Here is a 13,088-nt window from a genome sequence, read left to right on the forward strand (position 1 = left end):
AAAAATTCTGAATATTATCAAACTTTCACATTTCATTAAGGGGTTTCAAACAAATCAGAAATGCTTATCCCAATGCTTAATTTTTCCTCATATTTTAATAACTATGCATTATCCTATTTCTCCCCTGAGCCTTTCCTATGTCTAGGACCACTATGTGAAAGTTGCTCAGTCATGTCCGACTCTTTGTGACACCATGGACTATATAGTCCATGGAATTCTCCAGACCAGAATCCTGGAATGGGTAGCCTTTCCTTTCTCCAGTGGATCTCCCCAACCCCGGGATCAAACCAAGGTCTCCCGCATTACAGGCGGATTCTTTACCAGCTGAACCACAAAGGAAGCCCCAAGTAACTGGACTGGGTGGCCTGTATCTTCTCCAGCAGATCTTCCTGACCCAGGAATTGAACTGGGGTCTCCTGCATTGCAGACAGATTCTTTACTAATTAGAAAGACTTATTTTATCCTATAAGAAACCACAGATAAAATTAAGAAAATTAGAAGTGACAATGGAGGGAAGTTGTTTTAAATGTGCAAATCAAAGAGAATTCTAAGCTTTGGTGCAACTTTTCATATTTGTTATAACTATATAATACCCAAATACAAAATGCAAAATAAATGATTAAGTGTAAAAATGGATGACTTTGGCTCAGGTCATAAACTCTTATTGCAAAATTCAGACTGAAATTGAAGAATGTAGGGGGAGAAAAAAAAAAACACACACTAGGCCATTCAGCTATGACCTAAATCAAATCCCTTACAATTATACGGTCGAAGTGACAGATAGATTCAAGGGATTAGATCTGATAAGAGTGCCTGAAGAACTATGGATGGAGGTTCATGACACTGTACAGGAGGCAGGGATCAAGACCCTCCCCAAGAAAAATAAATGCAAAAAGGCAAAATGCTTATCTGAGGGGGCCTTACAAATAGCTGTGAAAAGAAGAGAAGCGAAAAGCAAAGGAGAAAAGGAAAGATATATCCATTTGAATGAAGAGTTCCAAAGAACAGCAAGGGGAGATAAGAAAGCCTTTCTCAGTGATCAGTGCAAAGAAATAGAGGAAAACAACAGAATGGAAAGACTACAGATCTCTCCAAGAGAATTAGAGATACCAAGGTAACATTTCATGCAAAGATGGCAACAATAAAGGACAGAAATGGTATGGACATAACAGAAGCAGATGTTAAGAAGAAGTGGCAAGAATATATGAAAGAACTATAAAAAAAGATCTTAATGGCCCATATAATCACAATGGTGTGATCACTCACCTAGAGCCAGACATCATTCACGAGACTTCAGTCTTCTCCCCCAAATCCCTTTATATGCGTATGATCTCCCTCACTTCTTCACATTTTGTTTAATCAATTTACCTTTTTATTTTCTTACTTCTGAACAAAAACCTTTTGGGCAGTGGACGTCCATATAGTTTTACCGTGTAGAGTATGGATCCATTATTCTGTTCAATCTCTACATACCGATTATTTGTCAAAACAATAAATCTAAAATTTCAAGGAATTCATACAAATGAGTTAAACGAAAAGCATTCAGTTTATAAGTTCACCACTAGGTTTTGTTAGAGAAGTCAAAAACTTTTTCTGGTTATCAATTATCATCTTGCAGATTTTCAATAGGATGAAAGTAAACAGCAAATTTACTTATCAGTCTTACATTTGGCAGTCATTACTTCTGAAGAGTTGTACCGCTTTTAGAATTATTCTAATTTACACACTAGAAAATTAATATTAAACTTAAAACATATCTCCTGGAAGCAAATAAAATATTTTATTAATCCTCATCTGTACCTGTTATGAATAATTTATATTTTTATTATGAAAAGCTTCCTCATTGGTTGAGTTCTAAATTTTAAAAAAAATTATCTATGATTGAAAGTTAACTGATAATACATATACAGAGATATAAATTAGCCCATAATCCTCTCATTATTATACAACCAAGTTTATATTGTTGTATGTGTGTGTATAGGTATCTGTGTACAAACCCAAATGTATTTCCTTTCCTATTTTAATAACGGTTTTAATTTTGTTTTAAATATTCCTTTTACCTTAAATGACCCATGGAAAATTTTAGACTTGAGTAGTCTAGCCCTCTCTGAGCCCCAGTGAACAAGAAATTATCTAGTATGCCCAGTATTTCAGTAACTCTACTTTGCTGACATTTTCCACCATAAACATTAAATCTAGGAAGATTTAGGCCTCAGGAAAAACATTATCAAGTTCATCTCATTAGATTTTCTTCAGAAGAGTTAGAGGAAAAAATCATTAGAAAGAAATGGAAATATAATAGAATCATAAGAAAGCCACTTAAAACTTTTCTTGTTTTCCTTTCTCATTTTTTTGCATGTATGATACATTTTTTGCATGTATGATAAATCATTTTAATATAATAAACAGAGGACAAATGCTAAATCTTGATACCAAAACATTTATAAAGACTATTTTTCAACCTGGACATAAAAATAGTATCTATTTAGGAATAATGTAGCTCATCTGTTGCTGAAATGTCACAAAAAAATTGAAGAAGGAAGGAAGGGAGGGAGGGAGTAAGGAAGGAAAGAGAGTAAAGGAGAATAGTAATGGCTAAAGCAATTGATTCAGATTTAAAACTAACCTAGTGGGGTTGATCAAAGAAGATGCATGATTAATTAATAGTTTAATTAGTGGTTTAATAGTCCTACATAACTAATTGCAGTCAAGAAAAAAAGGAATACAGAGGTGGAATATAAATGTGAAAAAAATTTTAAAAAATTAAGTAGTTGTATAACAAGATAGACAAAAAAATCAAAAAAGAAAAAAATGCACACAGCATTTTATACAGTCCTTACATTTTAAAGACTGTAAGGAGAGTAGTTACAACTTATTTGCTTGCGTTCAAGTCTCTTTAGTCTAAAATTATCTCACATAATTTTTTCATTCTAGATCAGCTTTTCCTAACATGAAGTGCATTTCTAATTAACTTTCTTCATCAGCTCCTATGACAGAATTATGTAGATAAAAACATTTATGAAATAAAAATAATTTTTGATATTGTCAAAACAAAATATTATTATAAGGATAAATAAATTGGATATTATGAACTAATAACATTATCACATATGTGATATCACATATCACACATATCACAATTAAATTAGGAATTATCCTCTCTGAAATTCTTACCCTTATAATTTCTCTCCATCAGTACACAGCTAAAGGCCAAAATCAAATGTGACCAATACTCTAAAGTTTATGGCAAATCAATATTTGTGTTTGTGCATATTCTTTGACTTCCATAAACCTCCCTCAAATATAAGTCTTACCTCATTCTGGAGATCGCGAATCATTTTGCTCTTTCTTTCCATTTCAGTCTTCAGAAAATTAATCTGAAAATAAAGAGGATACTATGTAGATTCATTTCACATTCATTTCTATAGCTTTTATAAGTTTATTTTCACAATTTCTGAAGTATATGTCAACAAATATGGAAAAAGAACAAAGGATTAAAATTTTCATTAACCAAACTTTTATTGCCCAATTCATAAATATATCTGCTAATTATATAAAAGTACTTTTTTTCTTATATAATGAGATACTGTATTTTAATTGAGAAATGCACATTATGACTATGATTCTTTCACCTGTATAACGCTTAGTTTTTAAACATATGGTTCCTAAACAGAGCTCGAGTCTAGGGTTGGGCCTAGGAATCTCTTTTATTAAAACATTCTCTAGGTGTTTCTGACATATGGCCAAGTATGAGAGGAATTACACAGTGACACCCCTCACCTGAAGCATGGAGCCTTATGAATACTGTGCTAAAGAAACCAACAGGTTTCTGCCCATATGCAATATTGTTGAAATCTGTAACCAAATGGTAACAAAATCTAAATCAAACAATTTTTGATGGTCAAACTACATATAAAATAGAAGCAGAAGCCTGAGAACCACTATGTCCATCATTTCGGCCATAACAATTTTCAAATTTAAGTTTGAATCATGAAGATACTGACAGCAACCTGAAAATGTGGGTTATACTCATTATCAATTTGATGGATAAAACAGTTATCACTAGAAGGACTTGATGACATTCAAAATTAGATATGTGTACAAAGCAGTAGTATATGTCTCCCCCAAAATAGCTTTTATACCCATTTCTACTGCTCTGGGCTGGTATCAACTTACTGGTTACCACTGTTATGGGCTGGACCAACTCTTATGGTTCTGTTTACCACTGCAAGATGCCTTTAGCAATAACTGTCAGGAAAGTTTGAAAAAAAAATTAGGGTTTATGACTTATGAGTTCAGGAAATTGCATGGTATAGTTGGAGGGAGTTTGTGAGGAAAGAGAGAGAGAAGGAGTCCATGAACCTGGCATTCTGCTTTTATTGGGTTGGAAGGTGGGGGCCTAGGGTTTCAGAATGTTCACTCTTTATTGATGACTTTAAAATATGAGTGGCAATTTAAAGTACAGAACAGAAAATCACTAAGCAAAACAAAAATCAAGAAGCCCCAAAGGTTAGTTAACGAACTTAAATGAAGCAAAACCTCTGGAAAAAAAAAATGGCTCACTGGGGAGCAGAGGTAGGAGGTACAGCTGATTCTTCAAGTCAGCAGTTGGCAAAGTGTTTATTGGAGAAAGGCCTTTTTGAAGTGGTTGCTTCTTTGAAGTGGCCACCACTACAATCAAATCTTTTTTTTTTTAATTAAAAAAATTTCACTGGAGTATGAGTCAGACACTTAAACTACAAAAAGAAATGCAAACCATCAGGACTTACAATACTCTACCTCAGTACTTAATGGGCACCAGAAAATGTTGATATGTACAGGTTTGTCTTTAGTTTTGGTTATGAACTACTTAAAGCTGTCTTGATTGTATGAATAACCTGGTGTTTCAGTGATGCCATGAAAGTGAGAGTGTTAGTCGCTTAGCCATGCCCAACTCTCTGCAACTTCATGGACTGTAGCCCACCAGGCTCCTCCGTCCGTGGGATTTTCCAGGCAAGAATATTGGAGTGGGTTGCCATTTCCTTCTCCAGGGGATCTTCCCAACCCATGGATCAAACCCAGGTCTCCCACATTGCAGGCAGATTCTTTACCATCTGAGCCATCAGGGTCCATGGGGGCAGTGACCCCATATTATCTTATCAGTAATGCCATAATTTTCCCCAAATCCTCACATTTTGATACTATTTATTATATGTTCTCCATAATTAACACTTAATTTTAATTAACAGTGTAATGAAGATATACTGCAATGTCAAGACTAAAAAAAGGACAGAGACTTGGGAATGCAATGTTCAATTATTCAGGACCTACAATACATTCAGAATATTCCAAAGTCATAGCATTTTGAAACCACTGGTCTAAAATCCCAGCAGGTTTTAAGATTCCTGGAAAATCAGAAGTGAAATAGTTCTGAGAGACAGAAAATAACACTTATTTACACTGAGTAAAGAATAGATGGCCATAATTCCTTATTCTTAATGAGAGTCAGAACTTGAAGTTAATTCTTGCCTTTGTACTAATTATGTCTCACTTAGGGCAAGTTAAGCCATAAAAATTAACAAGAGTGGTGAAATGCATCCAGAGAGCATTAATGGATTTAATTACTCCAGCTACACCTGATAGATCATTCTTTCTTGCTATTTGTTAGGTTTTTGATACAGGAAACAAGTTTGCAAGATTTGCTACTCCATTATCTGCTTAGAGATAAAAACAGACGCTCACATGTTCATAAAAAGTATTTGTAAATGGAATTAGATCAAGACAGCTTTATTTTTAATTTTCATTAAAATGCTTTTTCATTTTAATTTTCAAAATTTTGTCTTCTTTTATATTTTTGTGATTTAAAAGTACTATCACCTTCAAGTTTTATAACGTTTTACTATGGACTTACTGGGGATTCTCAGATGGTGCTAGTGGTAAAGAACATGCCTGCCAATGTAGGAGACACAAAAGATGCGAGTTTTATCCCTAGGGTTCTGATTGCTGGGTCAGGAAAATCCCCTGGAGGAGGGCATGGCAACCCACTCCAGTATTCCTGCCTGGAGAATCCCATGGACAAAGGAGCCTGGCAGGCTGTAGTCCATACGGTTGCCCAGAGTCGGACTTATTAATATGGGTATTTGCAACATCTTTTGCGTAAAATATACAGTCTTCTTTTATGGAGAAAGGCAGCATAATTAGATATGTAATCAAGGGCAGCACATAAGAGTATTTGCTCCTAAGTCTAAAATAGCATGACAATATTTACAGAATCAAATCCAAATGTTTTCCCTCTGGTTGGGAATGAGCAGTTTAAATTTCTCACTGTCCCCTTCTTTTTTTATTTTTTATTTTTTTATTTTTTTAAATTTTTATTTTTACTTTATTTTACTTTACAATACTGTATTGGTTTTGCCATACATTGACATGAATCCACCACGGGTGTACATGCGATCCCAAACATGAACCCCCCTCCCACCTCCCTCCCCACAACATCCCTCTGGGTCATCCCCGTGCACCAGCCCCAAGCATGCTGTATCCTGCATCGGACATAGACTGGTGATTCGATTCTTACATGATAGTATACATGTTTCAATGCCATTCTCCCAAATCATCCCACCCTCTCCCTCTCCCTCTGAGTCCAAAGGTTCGCTATCCAACATTATACTACATCAACTGGAGTCTTTCTGGCAGAAAGAATAATCACTGAATTATTTGCAACAATTAAACATATATACTTATTTAATCCTCAATAAGGAGAAAAAGCACAATTATTTTGAGTCTTTACCAAAGTTTGGAAGTGAGGAGTCCCAGTAGTATGAAATCTATCTTTTTTTAGATTCTATCAGATATACATTTTAAAAAAACATAGTTCTACTAATTAAATATATCTTATTCCCATATTTGTTAAGCTTTCTGTCATCTATTTTTGTACTTTGACTTAGGACTTATTAGTCATTCAACTCAAAGCACAAACACATTCCCTCCAAAAGACAAGTATTATTTATTTCCACAGGTGTTTGCATTCATTGATCTTGATATATTTTGTTAATATAATCTTGAATTTGCTCTTATAGAATTTTTACATGTACATTCATTAGTAGAAAAATAGCTATTAATTTACATACATAGCCATTAATTGATTTTGGAATCATAAGTGATGATGTTCATAAAATTGGACGAAAGTTCTCGAACTTTTTCTATTTTTCAGAAAGTATTTGCCTACATTTGAAATTGGGTCTCAGGTGGCACTAGTGGTAAAGAACCTGCCTGCCAGTGCAGGAGACATGAGACCTGACTTCGATCCCTGGGTCAAGAAGACCCCCTGCAGTAGGAAATGGCAAGCCACTCCAGTATTCTTGCCTGGAGAATCACAGGGACAGAGAAGCCTTGTGGGCTACAGTCCATGGGGTCAAGAAGAATTGGACACAACTGAAGCAAATTAGTCAATATTTGAAATTAGCTGATCTTCAAAAATTGATAAAAGTCACCTTCCAGCCCTGGAATACATGGGAAAGGAGGTCTTTCAGCATAATAAAATTTTGAATGTATTCAGCTATTCAAGTATTACATTTCTTCTTGCAAAAATGTTAGCATTTTATATTTATTCATCTAGGAATTTACATGTACATTTTAAATGTACCAGTGACTTGTTGCTCATAATAACTTATTTTGTTAAATTCCTGTTATGACTATTAGCTCTCTTTTAATTAAACATTTTAAAATTGGAGTCTTTTTATTCTTAGTCTTTCTCAAAGCCTATTTATCAGTCTTTTCAAATAACTTAATAATTTTTTTCTATTTTATTGTTGTCTTCACCAACTTTTATAATACTCTCTTTCTTACACTGATGTTTTGCTTTTTCAATAACTTCTTGAATTTTTGTTGCTAGTATTCTGTCTTTCTGGAAAAAAATGCATGTAAAGCTCTGAATCTACCTCAGCTATTACACTGGCACATGTGTCTTCATTATTATTATTGCTTTATATATTTTATTATTTCTTAGTAACTAAAGAGTTATTAGGAAATGTTTTATATATTTTCCAAACATGGGAATTGTTTAATCATTTATTTAAACATTTATCAAAATACATTGAAGCATTTGCTATCAGTAATTTTTTGCCTACATTATTCTTTCAATTGGAAAATTTATTTATTACAATTGTTTTCTTTCTATTGAGTGGATTAAATTTAGTTTCTGTTATCTACTATATGCCAGATAACAATTTTAGGTAATCATGCATGTTATTTTAATTTGAATTATTCCCCAAATTCTTCAAATAAGGAAACCTGCAGGTTAAAGAACTTAATTTTATAGACAATAGACGGACCACTTCCCAGGTAGCTCAGTGGGTAAAGACATTGCCTGCAATGCAGGAGACAGAAGTTCAGTCCCTGAGTTGGGCAGATCCCCTGGAGGAGGGCAAGGCAACCTGCTCCAGTATTCTTGCCTGGAGAATCCCATGGACAGAGGAGCCTGGCGGGTACAGTGTATGGGGTCACAAAGAGTTGAGCATGACTAGAGCGACTGAGCATGCGTGTATAGATGAACCACTAGGAATTTAAACTTGAATATTCTTATTCTGTGCCTCCCTGGTGGCTCAGATGGTAAAGTGTCTGCCTGCAATGCAGGAGACCTGGGTTCGATCCCTGGATCAGAAAGTTCCTTTGGAGAAGGAAATGTCAACCCACTCCATTTGCCATTTCCATCTTGCCTGGAAAATCCTATGGATGGAGGAGCCTTTCTTTTCTTTCTTTCTATTCTTATTCTGTAGCACATGTTAAGTTATGAATACATTTAGGGAGTGTCTGGCTCAGTACAGTATTATGGGGTGGGAAAGGAAAATCCTCCCTCAAGATTCAATGCTGAATTTTAAGCAAAGCACTAAAAGGGTTCTGAGAGAGACCTTCTTCTCCCCAACTATGCATCCCTTGTCCCCGTTATTCTGACACTTGGCTATTCTAGCTTTTGCTGAGCTCCTTCAAAAATTATAGCTTTCTTTTTTTGGGATGTTAGACACAATTTGTGTAACATATTAGAGTAAACACAGGTTCATGCCTTGGCTTCTCCAAATATTAACTGTGTAAATACAAGCAACAGTTATTCCCTTTCAGTAAAAAAATATATAAAAAAATAATAGTGTGCCATTCTATTGTGAGAATCTGAGAAAATAGTATGTGTGGAAACTTCTATTCTGGTCTAAATGCCATTATTTATGACTGGGCTATGCACAAATTGAGATTAAATATGATAAGTCAAGGCAGAAATGGGATTGCAATTAGGGCCACTCAGTACACGGGGTCAGATTTTGACGGGAGGAATTGACACGGTGGTGCTAAAAATGTGTCTGCTCTTTCATGTGACATGTGTGTCCAAAGAAGGGCTTCCCAGGTGGCACCAGGGCAGAAGAATCTGCCTGCCAATGCAGGAGACATTAAGAGACGCAGGTTCAATCCCTGACTTGGGAAGATCCGCTGGAGGAGGGCATGGCAACCCACTCCAGTATTCTTGTCTGGGAAATCCCACGGACAGAGGAGCCTGGCGGGCTACAGTCAGTCCATAGAGTTGCGCAGTCAGACATGACTGAAGTGACTTAGCACACACATATGTCCAAAGAGCTAGACACGAGGGTGCGCTGTAGGTTTAGGCTAGCAGTGAGTGCTGCCATGGCGTAACAGAGAAGAATAAAGGTGCTCATCTCTACTGGCGGGCTGGACAGATAACAGTGAATTTGTTAACAGGAAATAAATCTGCACCTAGGAAAATCAAGTCATTATTACAAAGACTGTCTCCAGGAAGCAGTTACTCCAGATGACAGACAGGGCTAAATTTCAGAGGCAAAATTCTATACTCTAATTCAGATTATTCAAGGAAGCCTTGCAAAAGAAAGGCAGGCATTTCTGCCAGTTCTCAAAGGGGCTGGGGTCCCAGGTAATCAACCTGACAAACAGGCTCTATGTCCCAGAGCCCGCTGAAATCATTCAAACTGGCCAATCCTAGACCAGCTTACCTCGTTTAACCCTTTCCTTCCCATGGAAACCACAACAGAAGCTCTTGTCCACAATTTCCCCACCTTCGTTTGCCCTGGGACTGACCTGGGGCTTCCCTGCATGATCCCTGGTCATGTGGCATGTAACCCTTCTTGGCAACTGTGGGAAATAACTATCTTTCCAAATGTAGTCACTTCCTGATCTTTTGCTCTTGTGTGCTCATGCTGAGTTGCTTTAGTCGTGTCCACCTCTTCACAACCCCAGGGACTGTAGGCCACCCGGCTCCTCTGTCCATGGGACTCTCCAGGCAAGAATAGTGGAGTGGACTGCCATGTCCTCTTCCAGGGGATCTTCTTGACCCAAGGATGGAACCTGTGCCTCCTGTGGCTTCTATATTGTAGGTGGATTCTTTACTACTGAGCCACCGGGGAAGCCCTTCTGTTGGTCTTACTATACCTTAAAATTTTAATTAATAGACTATACTTTAAAAAAGACTCAGGTCCTCAAATTAAACAAAAGCTTCAATCCCCATAAATTGTACATAACAGGGGAGCAGGTAGAAATCTAGTTTTCAGCATGACTATACAGACCACTCTCCCTCCTGCTTATGGGGAATATTAGTTATACAAATTGAAATATGAAGGTCAAGTGAACACCATTTTGAGAGAGAAAATCTGGAGAGAAGATTGATTCTTAAACCTTGGGGTGTATCAGGATCACCTGCGGAGATGATTAAATACGCAGATGATGTAACCCCACCCTTGAGAGACGTCTATTCAGTGGTTGTAGGGTATGGCTTAGGGCTCTGTATAGCTTAACTTAGTTCAAGGTCACATCCCAAAATTCAAGGGCTGCTGATATGGGGCCTGACACCAGCACTCTTGGCCTCAGTTTCTCATTCATAAATAAGGGTTGGGAATTAGTAGACCCCTAAGAAGCAAATACATATTAGTTTTGGAATGAATGCTGATGAAGCATGTTTTATAATCTTGGTGATGGTGTTTTATTTATTGTATTTTCGTATTTATTTGTTAGTGGTGTGTTTGTTCAATAGTGATTTGGGGGGAAAAAAATAAATGAACAACTCTTCAGCTCCAAAGCAAAGGACACAAAAAAGAAACACTTACAGTAGCCGCTTGTTTTTCTGCTTTGTCAGCTGTCTCCTTAAGCTGACTTTCCAGGGCCTCCTGGAGAGCCTTCATTTGTTCTCTTGTTTAGGACAAAACAGAGAAGAAAAGAGAGACATAATATAACTCTGTACACTATGAAATAAGATTTCACTGCACATATACACTTAGGAAACATAACTAGGATGTATACAGACACAGTTAAATATACAGGAAGCGTCTCAGGATTCTGGTAAAGAGTACTGTCTCCCATGGAAGCTCAAAAAGCAAGCTGTATTTAAGAGAAATTGCCTTGCTATTGTGTCTCATAAGAATCCCACTGTGAGAGCTGCATAATGTGTCAAATCATATCAATAAAATAATTAAGAGTTGGAAAGCTAATTTTAGTGACAGCATGCTAGAGTGTGAACATGCTGTTCAGGAAAAAAAAAAAAAGTTATCATTGACTTGCTGATAGGGTAAAATCATCATTCCCTTGGAAACCCCAACTGACTAATTCTAAAGCATTATGTTTTAGACATCTTGTGTAAGGTCTGAGACTTTTTGTAAAAACAAAGAGAAAAAAAAAGACTTATTTCTAATGTGAAAGCTCATTTATTGGGGATAATAAAAAACACATGTCTGCACACATATACACATTGTGTCTCAAGCTCACTAGGACGTACGGACCCTGTCTCACATTAAAAATTAAATACTTTCATAAATATGCATTTCCTTCAAAGGTTTAGGATTTTCTCAATTATGACAGATTTTATTATCTTCCTGTGCCTTCATTTGATCATCTAAGCGGTCACTCCAGACAGCAGATAACAGCATATGAGTGAAGTGTGTGTGTCAAGTGTGGTAGTGTGTTAAGCATGGCTAGAGGACTAAACTCCTTCAAAGCAACAGCAACGACCAAATGGAAACCTAGCGTACAAACGAAAATTCCCAGGCTAGTGCCAAAAGTTAACTTCTGGAACAAAAATATTTTCTTGGTGTGTAACCACAATAGGGAGACTATGGAATAGAAGAGTATACTCTGAGACTCATTTTTATCCATCTATAAAATGGGAACAATGACAGAACTGCCTCATAGATTTGTAGGGGAGGTTTAGAAGACAATAAGGCATGCAAAAGGCTTGGGAAATAATCACTTAATACACATGAGATTATCGCCATAAGCACTGGTACCACTAGAGGCCCCTGTGTTCATTCTTTGACTAGCACATCCTGTACAACCGCAAGCTGCTCTTTCAAGCAGGAGCACTTAATGACGCCTCCAGTTTTCTTATCTAGAAACTCCTAGGTCACTCTTTCAGTTTTAGGACTATCCATGAAAGTCTATACGATTGTTGGAATCAATCTGTATGTTACCAAAGTAAAACATAATGGGAACAAGTTATAAAATAATTACAGTCACTTTGGTTCTTAGATGATTTATGCGTGATAGGGTCAAACTTCAATATGCTTTCGTTTACAGTGGATTTTAAATCTCAGTTTCCATTACAGCCTCAAATAGGTTTCATTTACTAAAACTGTTTATTAGAATGAAGTATCACACATCCTGACTGTGCTAAGTCGCTTCAGTCGTGTCTGACTCTTTGCGACCCTATGGACTGTAGCCCGCCAGGCTCCTCTGCCCATGGGATTCTCCAGGCGAGAATACTGGAGTGGCTTGCCATTTTCTTCTCCATGGGGTCTTCCCGACCCAAGGATTGAACCCTCATCTCTTAAGTTTCCTGCATTAGCAGGCAGGTTCTTTACCATTAGGCGCAACCTGGCAAGCCCCAAAAGTGCCACACACGGACACTTAAAATCTGCATTTCCATGACTGCTTCTGATATTTTTCACAAAGAATACTTGTGACATAATATAATATGAATGTCTACCTATATTGTAGGCTTATAGTACACCAGGCACTCAATAAACTTCACATCAAATTGTAGTATCTTATTGCAAATGGAAAACTGATACATAAAGAGGAGGTGGAACTGTGTTCTGGACCATGTG

At 36.7% G+C, this 13,088-nt stretch overlaps 1 protein-coding gene across 1 annotated transcript in view; it reads right to left on the bottom strand.

Annotated features, from left to right (window-relative positions):
- LUZP2 (leucine zipper protein 2) overlaps nt 1–13,088 on the bottom strand; it is a 533,028-nt gene that overhangs the window by 263,789 nt on the left and 256,151 nt on the right. The window contains exons 4-5 of the mRNA XM_069564962.1: nt 11,097–11,178; nt 3,315–3,377 (exon numbers count right to left, since the gene is read on the bottom strand). Coding sequence (XP_069421063.1) covers nt 3,315–3,377; nt 11,097–11,178 — 145 coding nt within the window. The remainder of the gene's footprint in view (nt 1–3,314; nt 3,378–11,096; nt 11,179–13,088) is intronic.

This window comes from Ovis canadensis, chromosome 21, assembly GCF_042477335.2.
Source record: "Ovis canadensis isolate MfBH-ARS-UI-01 breed Bighorn chromosome 21, ARS-UI_OviCan_v2, whole genome shotgun sequence".
In the NCBI taxonomy this organism is placed as follows: domain Eukaryota; kingdom Metazoa; phylum Chordata; class Mammalia; order Artiodactyla; family Bovidae; genus Ovis; species Ovis canadensis.